At 41.6% G+C, this 16,237-nt stretch overlaps 2 protein-coding genes across 7 annotated transcripts in view; both read left to right on the plus strand.

Annotated features, from left to right (window-relative positions):
• Nucleotides 1-16,237, plus strand: part of ICE1 (interactor of little elongation complex ELL subunit 1) — a 524,149-nt gene that overhangs the window by 461,444 nt on the left and 46,468 nt on the right. For 3 of the 6 annotated variants that reach the window (XM_078787036.1, XM_078787037.1, XM_078787038.1), the window contains exons 2-8: nucleotides 7,348-7,406; nucleotides 8,933-8,967; nucleotides 9,339-9,357; nucleotides 10,111-10,219; nucleotides 10,472-10,548; nucleotides 10,983-11,020; nucleotides 14,195-14,277. In XM_078787036.1, coding sequence (XP_078643162.1) covers nucleotides 7,348-7,406; nucleotides 8,933-8,967; nucleotides 9,339-9,357; nucleotides 10,111-10,219; nucleotides 10,472-10,548; nucleotides 10,983-11,020; nucleotides 14,195-14,277 — 420 coding nt within the window. Of the gene's footprint in view, nucleotides 1-7,347; nucleotides 7,407-8,932; nucleotides 9,052-9,242; nucleotides 9,358-10,110; nucleotides 10,220-10,471; nucleotides 10,549-10,982; nucleotides 11,021-14,194; nucleotides 14,278-16,237 lie in introns of all 6 variants that reach the window. The other 3 variants (XM_068131209.2, XM_078787040.1, XM_078787039.1) reach the window with 3 other exon arrangements.
• AHCY (adenosylhomocysteinase) overlaps nucleotides 1-16,237 on the plus strand; it is a gene marked incomplete at its 3' end in the record, with an annotated part of 390,713 nt that overhangs the window by 239,414 nt on the left and 135,062 nt on the right.

Here is a 16,237-nt window from a genome sequence, read left to right on the forward strand (position 1 = left end):
AGAACAGATATTTATGAATTACTATATACACAAAACCGAAAGAAGAAGCAGAACGAAGTAATTTACAGAAAGAGCAGAGACACAGTGCAATTCTTAGCTTATACAGGCTTAACTTATACCCAGGACAAGACAAAACAAGACAAACTCACGTACACGAATGGGGAAACTGCAGGCCGGTATGAATGAAGGGATGAGGTGGGACCACAGGGCTGGAGGGGTGAGGTTCAATTCCGTGCAGGACTGGAGGCGAGCAATCCGCCGACTCTCCGCACTCTGGTTCGCACGGCGGGATACTCGTAGCAGCGCATCAAAGCTGCACGCTGCAGGGGGCTGTTGTGAAGCAGGGTCTCTCGCCTCTCTCTCGTACCTCCTCAAGCGCCTTCTTCCACAGAACCGACCTCACACGAACCTCACTTGTCTTCTTGATTCGCGCTCCCTCACTCATCTGCATAAGCAGTCCCTCACTCACCCTTTTATGGCCCTCCCCGAGATCAAGCCGCGGGCTACGAGGGCACGCCTACCGGGTCGCTCACCGCGGTGCCGATTGGTTGGCATGGGCTCTTCCTGGCTCCGCCTACGATGACGAGGGGCGGGCCACGCCCTTCTTCTCCGAGCTGACCACGTGCGTAATGGAGGCGAACGCTGCTGGCAAAGAAAAAAAAAAAAAAAACACCTTTAGAGGCCATTTTTCCCCGCGAAGCGGGGGTTGGCCTTTTTCGGGAACCGTGGTTGTTGTTGTTTTTCGGTCCCCTATTTGAAGCAATGTTTTACGGCCGGATGCCCTTCCTGACGCCAACCCTTTTTGCCACCTTTAACGACAAACAGGGAATTACCAGTCAACTGGTACTCAATTAGCCGACCTCGGAAGGATGACAGGCTGAGTCAACCCCCCCTGGCGTTAATTCAGCGATCGACCGGGATTCGAACCCAGGATCCTTGGATCCTAAGCCGGCACCCTAGCCGCTAGCCCAACACCAGGGATTGAAGTAAGAAGCTGGCAATGAAGTAACGTAATTCGGAGAGGGAGAGCAAAATGGACGGAATGGGGCCTATCTTATTTGATTGATGCAATGCAAGGTCAACGACTGGAAACACATCCTTACCTGACACACATAATAATGAAATAACTGTTAGAAGGGCCTATGATTTGCTACGTGTTGCAATGTGGACTAACTAAGGTGCACTCATTTCACTTAACAGCCAATTAAGGGGAAATGTACACAGGGGTTATTTATAAGGAAATTTACTACTAAATTGATAAAGTGAAGGTTCTAAAAACTGCAACAGCACTCCCCCTTTCTCCCTTTACTTTACTCCCTTTAATAGGGAGGAAGATAAGGAATAATATTATGGGGAATGGGGAATGGGGAATAATATAATAATAGGGAATTTTTGTGCAAAATAATTGTTTGTATTATGATTGGTGCAAATCATGACAACACAGCAACTCAGGTACAGTCAGTATCCTGAGCTAAAATAAGCCCGTTCCTCAGTAACGATGCTTGGTGAGGCGAGCGTAGCGAGCCAAGCCAAGCTCTTGTGTATATATTGTTACGGACGCGGCTAGGATGTTACTGGATTTGCCGAGCGGATGGCCGCCGCGCCCGAACAGTTACCCCGACTAACCCGATTCCTGAACGTTGGCCAAAATCGCGCCACAGATATTCAATAGGGAAAAGACAAAGGCGACACGGATGTGAAGAAGAAGAAGGAGACAAAAAGGTTTGAAATACGATTATTATTTATTACTATTTACAGGATTGAAAGAAACCAAGGAAGAAGGAAAGATAAGAAAATAAAGCAGAAAGAGGGACGGACCAGAAAGACACAGTGAAAATACTAGCTTAACTAAACAGGCTTAACTTATTACCCAGGACAGAACAAACAAAACAAACTCACGTACGCAAAAGGATCGAAGGGCAGGAATCGTTTGGAGGGATGAGCAGGTGGAATCACAGGGCACAGCGAGCAGGTCCACTCCGGGCGGGACGCGAGGAGCCGGCAGCTCCTTGTATTCGGCTTTATAAGGATGAGGTGGGACCCCCTATATATATATATATATATATATCTATCTATCTGAGTCACTATGCGATTTCATACCATCAGTGGTGAACCGCCATTAAGGTGTCCCATCCAAACCAATCCAAATATATGCTTTATACCGCACACCGGCAGGGTCACTCGCTGCCCCGTCAGGGCTTCACGCGGCTGGTTGAAACGGGGCTGGTTGAAGCGGCTCTTTGTCAAAGGCTTTTTGTATCTCTCACGCAACAACCACCCAAAGGCTTTCCGTATCTCTCACGCAACTCCGGTGCAACTCTCAACTCTCTCCCGGTGGACTGCCAACCCTCTTACGCACCTGGACTCATCTCCCGTATCTCTGGTGTATCTTCTCCCAGCGGTCGTCGCACCCTTCTCTCATACCTTCAGCGCGGGTGTGTCACGCCCTCTTCGGTTTCGGTACCGCCCTCCCCCCGTGCTTTGTTTCGTGACCTTGTATGGCAATCCCACGGGCTTGTCTCCTTATTTGGGCATGGCGCCGACGGCACGCCCCTCGTGGCGAGCCACGGGCTTGTTTCCTTATTTGGGCATGGGGCTGAACAGCCCCGCCCTTCGTGGCGCGCCCTGGGCTTGCCTCTCCCTGGTGACCCCGCCCCTCCTGTTCAAACAGAGCACGGAGCACATATTCACTAAAGCAGCGAAATGAGAGGGCGCGCACCCCACGCTTGTGAACTGCTTTACCCAGAGATGGAGAGTTTGGCTGGGAAATGGAATTATTGAAGGGGAGCTATTCTTAATTGATTCGGTGCAATGGAGTATTAATTAATGGAAGACAAAGCCTTAGCCTAATACACAGAATAAGGATATAACTACTGAACAGGGATATATGGTGTCCTTCGTGTATGTTTTATGGAATTAACTTCGGGAACGCCCTTTGACCTTTATACAACAACAATTGCAGGAAGGAGGGTGACATTTTACTACAATTCATTACACAACAAAAAAAATAAAAAAATTCTCATATCCACAACAATATATATATATATATATATATATATATATATATATATATATATATATATATATATATATATATATATATATATATGTATATATATATACGTATATATATATATATATATATATGTATATATGTATATATGTATATATATATATATATATATATATATATATATATATATATATATATATATATATCTATCTGAGTCACTATGCGATTTCATACCATCAGTGGTGAACCGCCATTAAGGTGTCCCATCCAGCTATGCTGTACCTTAATGGGAGCGATAAGTGCCATCTGCCACCTGGCACATTACCTCTGGTACCCACTCATTATATGGAATCCCCTGGATGCAGCCGGGAGCAAACCAATCCAAATATATGTTCAGTTCTCCAGCTTTCAATGAGCGCAAGTAATGACGTCACTGCCATGTACATACGCTCTGCCTGTCAAGCTCTCAAGAGAACCCTCTGACAGAGCAGAATTTTGATCTTAGTTCAGATACTGTCATAAGTGTATGTAAAACTCACAGTTACCGACCTGGTTTCGCCCTTTCTTTTTTCTTTTTTTTGGGGGCTCATCAGGGCAACGCAGTGAGTACTGCATACACTTATGACTCTGAAAACCTTTCGGTTATATACCAGTCACTATGCGATTTCATACCATCAGTGGTGAACCGCCATGAAGGTATCCCATCCAGCTATACAGCTATGCTGTACCTTAATGGGTACAGGAATCGAAGGTATCCCATCGAAGGTATCCCATCGTATCGAAGGTTTGGACAGGAATCGAAGGTATCCCATCCAGCTATACAGCTATGCTGTACCTTAATGGGTCATATGTAATATGGTATCCACTCACATACGCTCTGCCCTGATGAGCCCCAAAATTCTGCTCTGTCAGAGGGTTCTCTTGAGAGCTTGACAGGCAGAGCGTATGTACATGGCAGGTCACATTAACAAAATCTAGAATAGTTTCAACATACAGACTTGGCATTTAATATGGAATATTTTTTTTGTGGGGGTGAACTTACTTTTCAAGATGACTTAGAACCAAAAGTTCATTGGAATTATGTTGAAATTATTCTAGATTTTGTTAATGTGACCTTTAAAAGAAACAAAAACCACATTTGACATTTCGAAGCAAATAAATTGATCCTTGAAAGTGATGTAAACTGATATCGAACTCAATTCATGGACAGTACTGTGTTAAACTTCTGTACGTTTTCCAGAAGTATCTCTTTATTTTGCACATTAGCCAAATGTTTTTTTCAACAAAAACAAAAGCTAAATTATGACTGGGATTACGGACAGTAAAATTACAGTTCAGTACTTCGTGGAACCCCCACGAGCATTCAGGAGAGCACGTACACGTCGAGGCATGCTGTTCACGAGATTTGCCAAGGTTTGGACAGGAATCGCTTGCCATGCAGTGACAATACAACAACACAACAACATGCATTTTAAGGCCATTTTCCCTGCTAGAGCGGGGGTCAGCCTTGCGGTCCCCATGACAATCTTCTCCATTTTGCCCTATTTTCTGCATCTCTCCTTGTTAACCCCCTTGCCCGCATTTCTTCTTCCACCATCTTTAGCCAAGTCTTTCTCGGTCTTCCCTGTCCTCTACTTCCTTCTACATTAACTTCCATCACTCTTCTCAACCAGTCACTTTCATCCTTCCTCAATACATGACCAAACCATCTCAACCTGTTCCTCTTCACAGCATCAATCACAGGCAATATTCCCATCATCTTTCGCAATTCATCATTTGTCTTCTTCTCTCTCAACGATACTCCGCACATCCATCGAACCATTCGCATTTCCACCCTTTCCAGCCTTCGTTGCTGCTCTACGTTCATTACCCATGTCTCGCTCCCATAAATCATAACACTTCTCACACATGCAGCATACACCTTTCCCTTCAGCTTCAGCGACACTCTCCTCCTCATCAGCACGCCACTCAGTTCCCGAAACTTCTTCCATGACAATAGTCTGCATGCAGTGACAATAGTCTGCTGCAATTCACGCACAGAGGTAGGCTGCTGGTCCAAGTTGTCGATTTGACGCGTTAATTCTGCCCACAAGTTCTCTATCGGATTCATATCCGGGGACATGGCAGGCCACTCCATATGCTCTACACCACGGTCAGCAAGAAAGTGTTGGATCATGCGAGCACGATGAGGCCGTGCATTGTCATCTTGGAAGACAAAGCTTCCTCGAAAGGCTGCACGAGCAAATGGAAGCAATGTTTCTTCCAGAATGACCCTGTACTTGAACTGGTTCAGCTTTCCATTCAGAACAACCAGGTCAGTTTTGCCCCATGCATGAAAAGCAGCCCAAACGGTCACCCCACCACCTCCAGCTTGGACTCTTGGCACAATACAATCTTCGTTGTGGGCTTCATGCACTTGTCTGCGCACTTGGACGCAGCCATCTTGACGATAGACCAGAAACCTAGACTCGTCACTGAAGGTCACGTGATTCCAGTGTCCTGGCTGCCATTGACGGTGCTCTCTGGCCCACTGCAATCAGCGCTGGCTGTGTTGTCTGGTCAGGCGTGGCTTTCTCAGGGGACGCCTGGCACGATAGCCTGCTTCAACCAGTCGTTGGTTGACTAGCCTTCTGGATACAGGCACATTTGTCAGTTGCTGCCACTCAGCCCTAAGCCGATTAGCTGACTCGGTACGGCCATTGCAGACTAACCGGTGCAGCTGGCGATCATCTCTCCTTGTGGTTCTGCGTGGACGTCCTGGCCTTGGTATTGGAGTAGGGACACCCCTCTGAGCATTTCGTTTCAGGATCTTTGACACCTGACCTTGAGTGATGCCATACTGCCGAGCAATAGCACGCTGTTTCATGCCAGAATTTCGTAAAGCCACCACTCCATGACAAACAGCATTGTCAAGTTGACGGACCATCTCCAGAGGAAGCGGCAATAACTTTTGTAGATGTGCAGCAGTTGTTTTCCACTAATACAGAATGCAACAACCCTTATATACCCAATTGTGAAGCCAATCGTCAAATGTACCTGTCCTTACATTTTGTCACGCCACCTGTGATATAATCCTGTTATTGACTTCTTGCTGCGAAAGACAATCAGTGACATGGTTCTTTCAACAAAGACATCACCGAAGGGTAAAAGAAATTCACCAGATTGATATACTGAGTTCAGAAAGTAAACCCGTCAAGAAAAAAAGAAAAAAATCCATATTAAATGCCGTGTGTGTGTGTGTGTGTGTGTGTGTGTGTGTGTGTGTGTGTGTGTGTGTGTGTGTGTGTGTGTGTGTGTGTGTGTGTGTGTGTGTGTGTGTGTGTGTGTGTGTGTGTGTATGTATTTATTGTTAATGTCCGGCTTCCTCTTTGTAACTACAGTGCAATAATTGGTCTTTGTTTTGATTAGGTTATTAAAATAATTGTTGGATTACTTAATTCACCCTGACCACTCGTTTTGTTCATTTTGAAATAGATATTTAAAAGGCAGATCTACGATGAGTGACAACGATTTAGTGAAGGATGATTTGATCGAGTTCCAAGAAGATCAAAGAAAGAAAGCTGATTTCGGAAAGGCTGAGCTGGATTTTAAGCAGTTTTGTTGTGAGCAGATAGCAGCTTACCCTAGCTTGGCGAAGAGGGTAGGGTTGTTAGGGTAGGGTAGGGTATGGTTAGGGTAGGTTTGCCACATCTGATGCAATTTAAATGCTCTAGTGGCGGCGAGGTTCTCCATTTGAAACTGTTCGAAATATGTAGTTTTTTGACGCCTTGCGTCAGTAATAAAAAATTGCATTGATCACGGTGTCAAAGTAAGTGACCAATCTTGCAAATTAATGGAAGGATTGAGCACTTTCTTTCTATTGTATAAGTGCGTTATTTGAAATACGTTTTTAGCGAAGGATATTGTGACATCGAAGGATATTTTCACAATAACAAATGATCAATGGTTACGACTGGATTTTATCAACTGAAAGCTGCTAAGAGTATGTTAATTACCTTGGGAAGCAAAGTACTGCTGACATTTTGAGAGTTAGCCCTTCGTCGGCTCACTTCCCGTGGCAATTTACATCGTGATACAGCACTCTCATTGGCTTTAAGTTGATAAAATGCATTGTTTAATCTGTCTGCCAATGCAGACCAGCGTTAGCCTTCACACAATCTAGTATTCCAGTGTTTAAAAATGCCTTCTAAGAACAAAATTGGAAATTACATCCTTGTGTATAATTCCCAATTCCATGACTTCTGTTCAATACAAGTATTTTTGGAATAATGATTAAAATGTTGTTGGTGTTTTTAAAATTATTTTTCTTTACACTTGCCGTTATTTATTTTCAGAAACTGAATTCGTATGTGCTGACCTGCCTGGCTTTGAAGCAACAAATAATGGACACACAGTAAGGCTGTGCTGATACTTAATGAGAGTGAAATATAAATTTGTAATATCAATAAAGTGACAATGTGCAATAATGTAAAATGTAATGTATGTACATTTTTACCTCCATCACCAAAGGTGGATGGAGATTGTTTTTACCACTGTCTGTCTCTTTGTTTGTCCGTTTGTGAACAAGATATCTCAAAAAGTTGTAGATAGATTCGGACCAAATTTGGCAGAGATGTAGCGTATGTGACAAGAATGAAATAGAATGAATGAATTCTCGTTTTAAGGCCATTTTCCCCGCTAGAGCGGGGGTTAGCCTTGCGGGCCCCATGACAATCATGGTTCCCTGTTTGAGGCAATGTTTTTATGGCCGGATGCCCTTCCTGATGCCAACCCCATGTCACGCTCTTACGATGCGCAGGGATACGGTGTACCTATTATAAACCGGGGTACACACCGGGATCATTCATCCCAGCAAGCTGGTACTCAATTTGCCGACCTCGGAAGGATGACAGGCTGAGTCGAGTCAACCCCCCTGGCGTTAATTCAGCGATCGACCGGGATTCGAACCCAGGATCCTAGGATCCCAAGCCGGCACCCTAACCGCTAAGCCAACACCAGGCTAAAGATGAAATGATTGACAAGGATGAAATGATTAGATTTTGTGAAGATCTGGATTTGGATCCGGCTACGAGAATATTTTAAGTGATTTTTCACCATTGGGAGATAGGGCCAAAAACTATGCATAGCAGGATATCTCAAAAAGTGGTGGACGGATGATTTCAATTAAATGTGATTCTGTATTGTGATTTTCTGGTCTACTCTGGGATACAAAACGTAAACTGTTCACCTGGCAGAGGTATGCTCTCTACTGAGTGGTTCTCGTTAATACTGTGAATCACAACTTCACAAAGCACTTCTTGAACATGTGATACTGTATCTGTTGAAGGCCACATGTTTTGTTGCTGTTTTTTTTTAAAGGCTGTTAAAAAAAAAAAAATACTTGAGCGAAGTTGATGACGCGCCATCGCAAATCCTCACGCTTTCCACCGAAAGGAAAGCTGAAAGATGGCAAAACGTTCCACCAGGAATGACACAACGTCAAACTTTGGCTTCAATGTTTTTCCATTTTCACCTCTGTCATTCGAAGTCCCTACCCCTTGGGGCTTGAACCGGGGGTCAAATCTAAAAAACTGTTACATATGTCATGCGTTCCCAATATTGATTGCATATACAATATACAATACAAAGTTTATTTTATTTTTCAAGGTTTATGCGGTCATCGTGAAACAGTTCATCATAACTGCAAAAAAAAAAGAAAGCACTTTGAAGGACAAGCATTAGGCTGGTTTGGTCTTCTGGTGCCTTCTGAGTGGCAGGCATTTTGAATTAGGTAAATGATGCAGCCAACCTGCTCATCTTTGACAGTTGTGGCCATAATTCTGTGAGCGTGCATGATTTAATACGACCTGTTTTTTGGTGTTTTTTTGTATTTTCTCTCCACGTCACTTATCGAGTGTCTTGTACTTCTTGCCATTGCAGCATGATAATTAACCAGTATCACAAGAAGTGTGAAGATATCCTTTTGGATTCAGCTTCCGGGATTCCACGTGGGCCCTCATTTGATTAAAGGAGCAGACTTTTATGGTTCAAAGGCCAATGTTAGAATTCCAGAAACAAACTATTACTCACCTGGATATTGCTCGTTGAATTTTGAATCGACTTTAATGTTTAAGTAGACAAATGAGATGTTAATATTGGAGACAAAGAAGCCCTTTTGGGTATTTTTTTTCTTTTTTGTTGTTGTTCTGTGAAACTCGGCTTGTAAATACCTGATTCCTTGATCTGTCAGTGCACCAGGTATTTGCCAAGTGGGTGCAGTTAACAGGCTAGTATAGTTCTGAAGTAAGCCAAACGGCAAGTTTGGAAGTCTTTAACAGCAGCTCACAGCTGGACACTTTGGAACAGTAAGTATGCATACAATCAACAACAACAACATGCATTTTAAGGCCATTTTCCCTGCTAGAGTGGGGGTTAGCCTTGTGGTCCCCATGACAATATTCTCCATTTTGCCCTATTTTCTGCATCTCCCCTTGTTAACCCCCTTGCCCGCATTTCTTCTTCGACCATCTTTAGCCAAGTCTTTCTCGGTCTTCCCCGTCCTCTACTTCCTTCTACATTCATTTCCATCACTCTTCTCAACCCGTCACTTTCATCCTTCCTCAACAGATGACCAAACCATCTCAACCTGTTTCTCTTCACAGCATCAATCACAGGCTCTATTCCCATCACCTTTCACAATTCATCATTTGTCTTCCTCTCTCTCAATGATACTCTGCACATCCACCGAACCATTCGCATTGCCACCCTTTCCAGCCTTCGTTGCTGCTCTACGTTCATTACCCATGTCTCGCTCCCATAAATCATAACACTTCTCACACATGCAGCATTCACCTTTCCCTTCAGCTTCAACGACACTCCCCTCCTCATCAGCACGCTACTGTTTGCATGTTCTGTTTAATTTATTTCCAATTTCACAAATGTCTCATTTAAATCGCAATTTGCACCTCTAATTTCCCAATACCTCCTTTATTATTCAATCTACCCATTGATGCTTTTGTTGTTTTTGTTTTTTTGCCAGCTTGCTTCAAGAAGAGTTGTGATTTAAATAAGTTGTGATTTGAGATCAGTTTCCTAACCCTAAATTATTGAATACACAGGGAAAATGCAGAGCTGCAACATCGTGTTGATGCTTTAGCTCAATGCGATCAACTTCCAGCCTTGCAAGAGAGCATTCTGAAGCTGACCGAGGAGCTGGAAGAGAAAAAGGTTTGTTATTTGAACACAGGAGGCAATGTATCACGATCTATGCTAATGTGTTATCCCAGATTCTTGCTGTGATCATAAAACTACCCAAAGTGTAGTCGACTGGCAAGCAAACTCGAACACATTCTGTACCACTAAGATTGGTGTATCCTGGAACCTAAAGGTGACATTGGTGGAAATAGTGGGATCAGGACCTTGGGATATGGATGATATAAGAAATGGATTTCGATGTGATGAATGTTTGTACTCAACCAGGTATCGCTGCGAATGTTTGAAACACGTGCCAACCATGCAGATGAGTTGGAGGCTGAGTTGAAAGTCACAAAAGTCAGGTATATCAAAGTTTGCTTCTGTTTGACTAAAGCTGTAGCCAAAAAAAATGAAGTTGGCTTGATAAATAATCTTTATAAGGCTAACCTAAATGGTGATTTCTTTAATTTTCTTTTTACATAAGTCTCGAAGTGGAGCTTGTTCTTTTACATTAATCACACACAAGGCAAAGACATTAATGACATAATTGTACGTCAATGTAAATGACAACAACATTAGTAGACAATGCATGGAAAAACACATATATAGACATGGGCCTGGGTTTTGAGCATCATGCACCATTGGTTCAGAGGGGAACAAGAAACATGCCAACCTTTACTAGAAAGGATGTCCAATTAATTTATTATTTAGTGGAGAAAAATTGAAGGGAATCTATTTCAAATACAATGTCATTGTTCATTACATGAATAAAATGTCTTATTATGTACATTTTCAGGGAGAAAAAGCTAAAAGAAAATCTACAGAGAGCAGAAGGTGACGTGCTGAAAGTCGGAGTGGAAGTTTGGCTCTTGTTAATAATGTGTTTAAACTGACATGCAGGTTTGATTGATTATAGAAATGCTTCCCTTTGAAGATTGTGACACAATTGGGCCTTGGTAATAATTATAGCAAACAATAAGGGACTTTCATAATGATGAAACCTGCCCCAGAATGCTCGGCGCACATGCACAGAAAGGAAACGCCAACGTTCAGGGCATCATAAAGTATATTGTAAGTGCATGGATGGTTACTTTAAATGGCTCACAAAGTTTCTGAAATAAGCTGAAAATACTTGGAAAAGTACCTGAGAGAAAGGGCTGTGCCTCCTCCAGAACTATGAGGCTGTAATAAATATATTGTTTGTTTGGTTCCGGTGCCACAAGATAAATTACACTAGATTTTTCATCTATTGCTAAAAGTTGGTGTGTGTGTGTGTGTGTGTGTGTGTGTGTGTGTGTGTGTGTGTGTGTGTGTGTGTGTGTGTGTGTGTGTGTGTGTGTGTGTGTGTGTGTGTGTGTGTGTGTGTGTGTGTGTGTTTGTGTGTTTGTGTGTTTGTGTTTTATATATTTACTCGCCACTAATTGTCTTAACAGGAAGGAAACGATAGGCAATCATGACCTCTCAGGCTCATCCATGGATATTTCTCGTATTTCCATGAGTGAGATTTGTATTCAGAAACAGATCAATTATGGTTAACTGTTTTGAAATTGGCTAACCCCCGCTCTAGCAGGGAAAATGGCCTTAAAATGCATGTTGTTGTTGTTGTTGTTTTGAAATTGCCACTCTTTCATGTAAATGTTGAAAATTATGTTTAAAAGCTGATTTGAATTGCAGATTTCACGCTAGTAATGGCAGGTTAAAAGTGCCCGGTGAGCCAAACCGAGTCAGTGTAAACACACACAGCGCATGTGCAAAAGGTGTCATTTAGCATTCATACCTCATTTCAAAAGTCACATATTTGGCATTGGTATTGATAATACAAACAACAACAACAACAGGCATTTTAAAGGCCATTTTCCCTGCAAGAGCGGGGGCTAGCCTTGCGGTCCCCATGACAATCTTCTCTATTTTGCCCTATTTTCTGCATCTCCCCTTGTTAACCCCCTTGCCCGCATTTCTTCTTCGACCATCATTGGTAATGATTACAGCAAACAATACGGGACTTTTAAATGATGAAATCGGCGGATATTGTACACTGCTCCTTTCCTATGCAATCTCCAGGCCCTGCATGACATCATCGCCAGGCACCGAAGGGGGCCCGGCAATGACGCGCGCTGAAAGAGAGTACTTAGTTTTCACTCCGGTTGTTTTCTTGTTTATTCGTTTGTCCGGGTGATATCTCAGCCATCCTTTGAGCTAGGAAGCTGAAATTTTGGAACAATAGTGAGCACGTGCTTTGGCAAAAACATTATTTTTTGTTTTTTGATTCATCAGTTAATTGATTAATTACTTAAATATTATCGATTAATTAAGTACTTATTTATTTCCTTTCTCATCTGGGCATTATCTCAGGTACCTTTTGAGCTAGAAAGCTGATATTTGGACATGACAATGACCAAGTGATTTGGCTGTAAAGGGTATTTTTGATCTATTGATTAACCAATTAATCGATTAATTATTTAATTATTCAATTAATTACTAAATTATTTTTTTAAGTTACAGATTTGGATGAAACCGTGGTGGTTTAGGTATTCTATTAGCCAATTGATTAATAGTTTAATTCTTTTATGATTATTATTTATTTATTTTTGTTATTAATCACTTATTTATTTTCTTTCTCATCTGGACCATATCTCAGGCACCTTTTGAGCTAGGAAGCTGATATTCGGACACGATAGTGACCAAGTGATGTGGCTATAAAGGATATTTTTGATTTATTGATTAATCAATTAATCGACTTATTATTTAATGATTAATCAATTCTTTTTTTATTTATTAATGCCTTATTTAATTAATTTTCAAAAAGTTACCGCTTTGGATGAAACATTGGTGGTTGTGGTATGTTATTAGCCAATTGATGAATACATTATTTTACAATTATTATATATTGATTTTAATTATGCAATTAATCAAGCAATTATTGTACACCTCTCCTCCCCCCCACCCCCACCCCCCCCCCAATACCGTCTCTATGTGCTGTAGATGTTATTTATTTGGCATTGGGGCGGTGTACTTTGAATGTATCTGTACTTTTTCTCATATTTCCTATACTATATTTCCCCGAGTCCAATTTACATCAACGAACTCAACAATTATGGTTAACCATTTTGAAATTGCCACTTTTGTTTAAATGCTGAAAATTATGTTAAAAAGACGATTCACATTACAGATTTCTTCCTTGGGACGGCAAGTTAAAAGTGCCCCAATAAGAGGAAGTGAATCATTGAAAACGCACACAATGCAGATGTGTGAAAGGCCTCATTTGCTTTAATATGTCATTTCGAAAGTCTGGTATTCACTGTCGTTCTCACAATAATGTCCTGAACATATTGGTACATTTTATCATGAACCATTTTCTGCTGCAAAACATGATCAGCATTAATAACTTCGCACTTGTTGAAAGTCTGGCCGAGAGGTATGCACACTTGTCTGGCCTGGGTTTGAATCATCCCAGGGTTTCCCAGGCAGGGTGATCGATTCATCAATGTGTGTGCCGTCCCTCAGATGGACGTTACAGGTGTCCTGACTGCCGGCATTATCTGGTGGACATTAAAGATCCCACGATGTCCTTCGTGAAGAGTAGGCGAGATATCTGCGGCACCCTGAACAAATTACAAATTCCTGCCCTAACCTTAGTCGAACATCAGGCCTAGCCAGTCGTTTTGTGAAAGACTTGGGTGAGGCTTCCCCTGGCCAATCCCACAAGAACTTGAAACTAGTTGTGGTTGCTAAAGAAGAAAATAACTTTCTTGCATTAATTTTCAATTCTGTGCCTATTCCTTGAACTACTTCAAACATTCTTCCTCACAAAAGTTTGGCATGTTTTAGGTGTTTTCCTTTGAGTAGTTGCTTGGGATGGGTAACATCTACAGTGATACAACGTTAGCCAAATCCATTGACTTAAATGTGTTCACCCTGTACACTCTGAAAACAGATGAAGGTAATAGTATTAGTTGATGGCAGACGGTATTTGAGGGTCTAACGTTTGTCTTGTTCTTATTCTAACAGAGCGAAGGACAAAACAGCAGCAAGAATCATGTGAACTACGAAAAGACTTGCAGATATTAAAGTCTCAGCTCAAGAAAAGCCAGGTTGTAATGACAATCCAACTCGGAGAGTAACTAGGGAGTTAATTGTGCACTGCTCTCTCCTTATCCCTTCTCCAGGCGCTGCATGACGTCATCGCTGGGCCCCGAAGCGGGCCCAGCAATGACGCGCTCCGAAAGGGAGTACTCAATTTTCACTCCTTTTTGCTTGTTTGTTTGTCCGGGCGATATCTCAGCCATCCTTTGAGATAGGAAATTGAAATTTGGGCAAAATAGTTAACAACTGCTTTGGCAAAAACGTTATTTATTTTTTATTTTTTGATGAATCAATTAATTCATTAATTACTTAATTGTTATCGATTTATTAATTACTTATTTCTTTCCTTTTTCATCTGGGCAATATCTCAGGCACCTTTTTAGCTAGGAAGCTGATATTTGGATGCAACAGTGACCGAGTAATTTGGCTATAAAGAATATTTTTGATTTATTTAATAAATCAATTAATTGATAATTATCTAATTTTTCAATTAATTACTTATTAAATTTTCAAAACGTATAGATTTGGATGAAGCAGTGGTGGTTTAGGTATGCTATTAGCCAATTGATTAAGAAATTAATTATTTTATGATTATTATCTTTATTTGAATTATGCAATTAATCAATCGATTAATTATTGTACACCGCTCCCTTCCAATTCCATCTCCATTTTGCTACACTACGGCATCGCCAGGCACCCTAGCGATGTCGTGCACTGGAGGATATGTTATTTATTTATTTGGCATGCGGGTGGTGTACTTTGAATGTAGCTCTACTTGTTTTCCCTTTATTTGAGGGTGGAGGAGTCAGGTTTATTAATTCCTCTTTCAAATGTAAGGATAGGGGTGTAAATAATACCCCATTCAAGGGTAAAAATGGTCCCATCTGGTGATTATTTAATTTTGCTAGTTTCCCTGGACAGCTCCTCATGTCTCAACCTCCCTGGCCCACACCCCATTCCCCCTTTCACCCACAAATGTATTGACTTTTTGAAAATGTTTTTGTTTACAGCCTAGCTCCAAAATTCATCCAACCACTTGCTTTCACCTAATTTACAATGAAATTTCTGTCTCCATGAAATAGATTTGTAAATTTTCATTTTCTGCCAGAAGGAATATCTGGCGAATAGTGTGATGTCATCATCGTCAGACAGTTCATGTTAACCGTAAAGAAACAAGTTGTGAAAAAGTGGCAGTTCATGGCTGATAAGTGATAATGGGATTTGTCAATATCTCAAGAAAAATTGAACAACTCCTTTGCTGTTTAGTGTGAACATGATCTATGCAATGATCTTGGAACATGATCAACAGGGTTTAATTTTGTTATTTAATTTTGATACGTAGGTATGTACTTGTACGTGTACAATGATATACTTCGACGAAAAAACCCCAAAAAAACTAGAACAGCACTCGGTGCATACCTCTGCCAGACTGACCAGCTTACGTTTACAATCCCACTGATAGGCCGGATCTGGATCTGAAACTGAACCAGAATTGAATCGGCTGGTTCTTGTACTTCTGCACAAGCCTCCATCGGTTCCTTTGCCATTCATGCTGTGTGCATGGCCATGCTTTCTATCTTGCCAAATGATGTTCCTCAATGTCATCACGACTGCCACATTCATGTTTCACAACTGACTTATTTTGTTTGTCCGCCTGCTTTTGAATGTGCACGTGTCAGTTTTAACACCCCCTTGAGGATTTGTCAGCTGCTCTTCTTACCTCTGCTATCTGTGATGGATGGTGGTTATGCTTTCACCCATGTCTGTCTTTTTGTTTGTTTGTCTGCTTATCTTGTTTGTGTGCAGGATATCTCAAAAAGTTGTGGACGAAATTTGGTGGACAGGTTGGGTGTCTGACAAGGACGAACTGTTTAGATTTTGGTGAAGATCCGGATCCGATCTGGATATGAGAATTTTTGGATATTTTTAGTAATCTGTCATGAGAGATGGGGCCAAAAACGATATACA

Source organism: Myxine glutinosa, chromosome 11 (genome assembly GCF_964187855.1).
Source record: "Myxine glutinosa chromosome 11, kmMyxGlut1.1, whole genome shotgun sequence".
NCBI lineage: Eukaryota > Metazoa > Chordata > Myxini > Myxiniformes > Myxinidae > Myxine > Myxine glutinosa.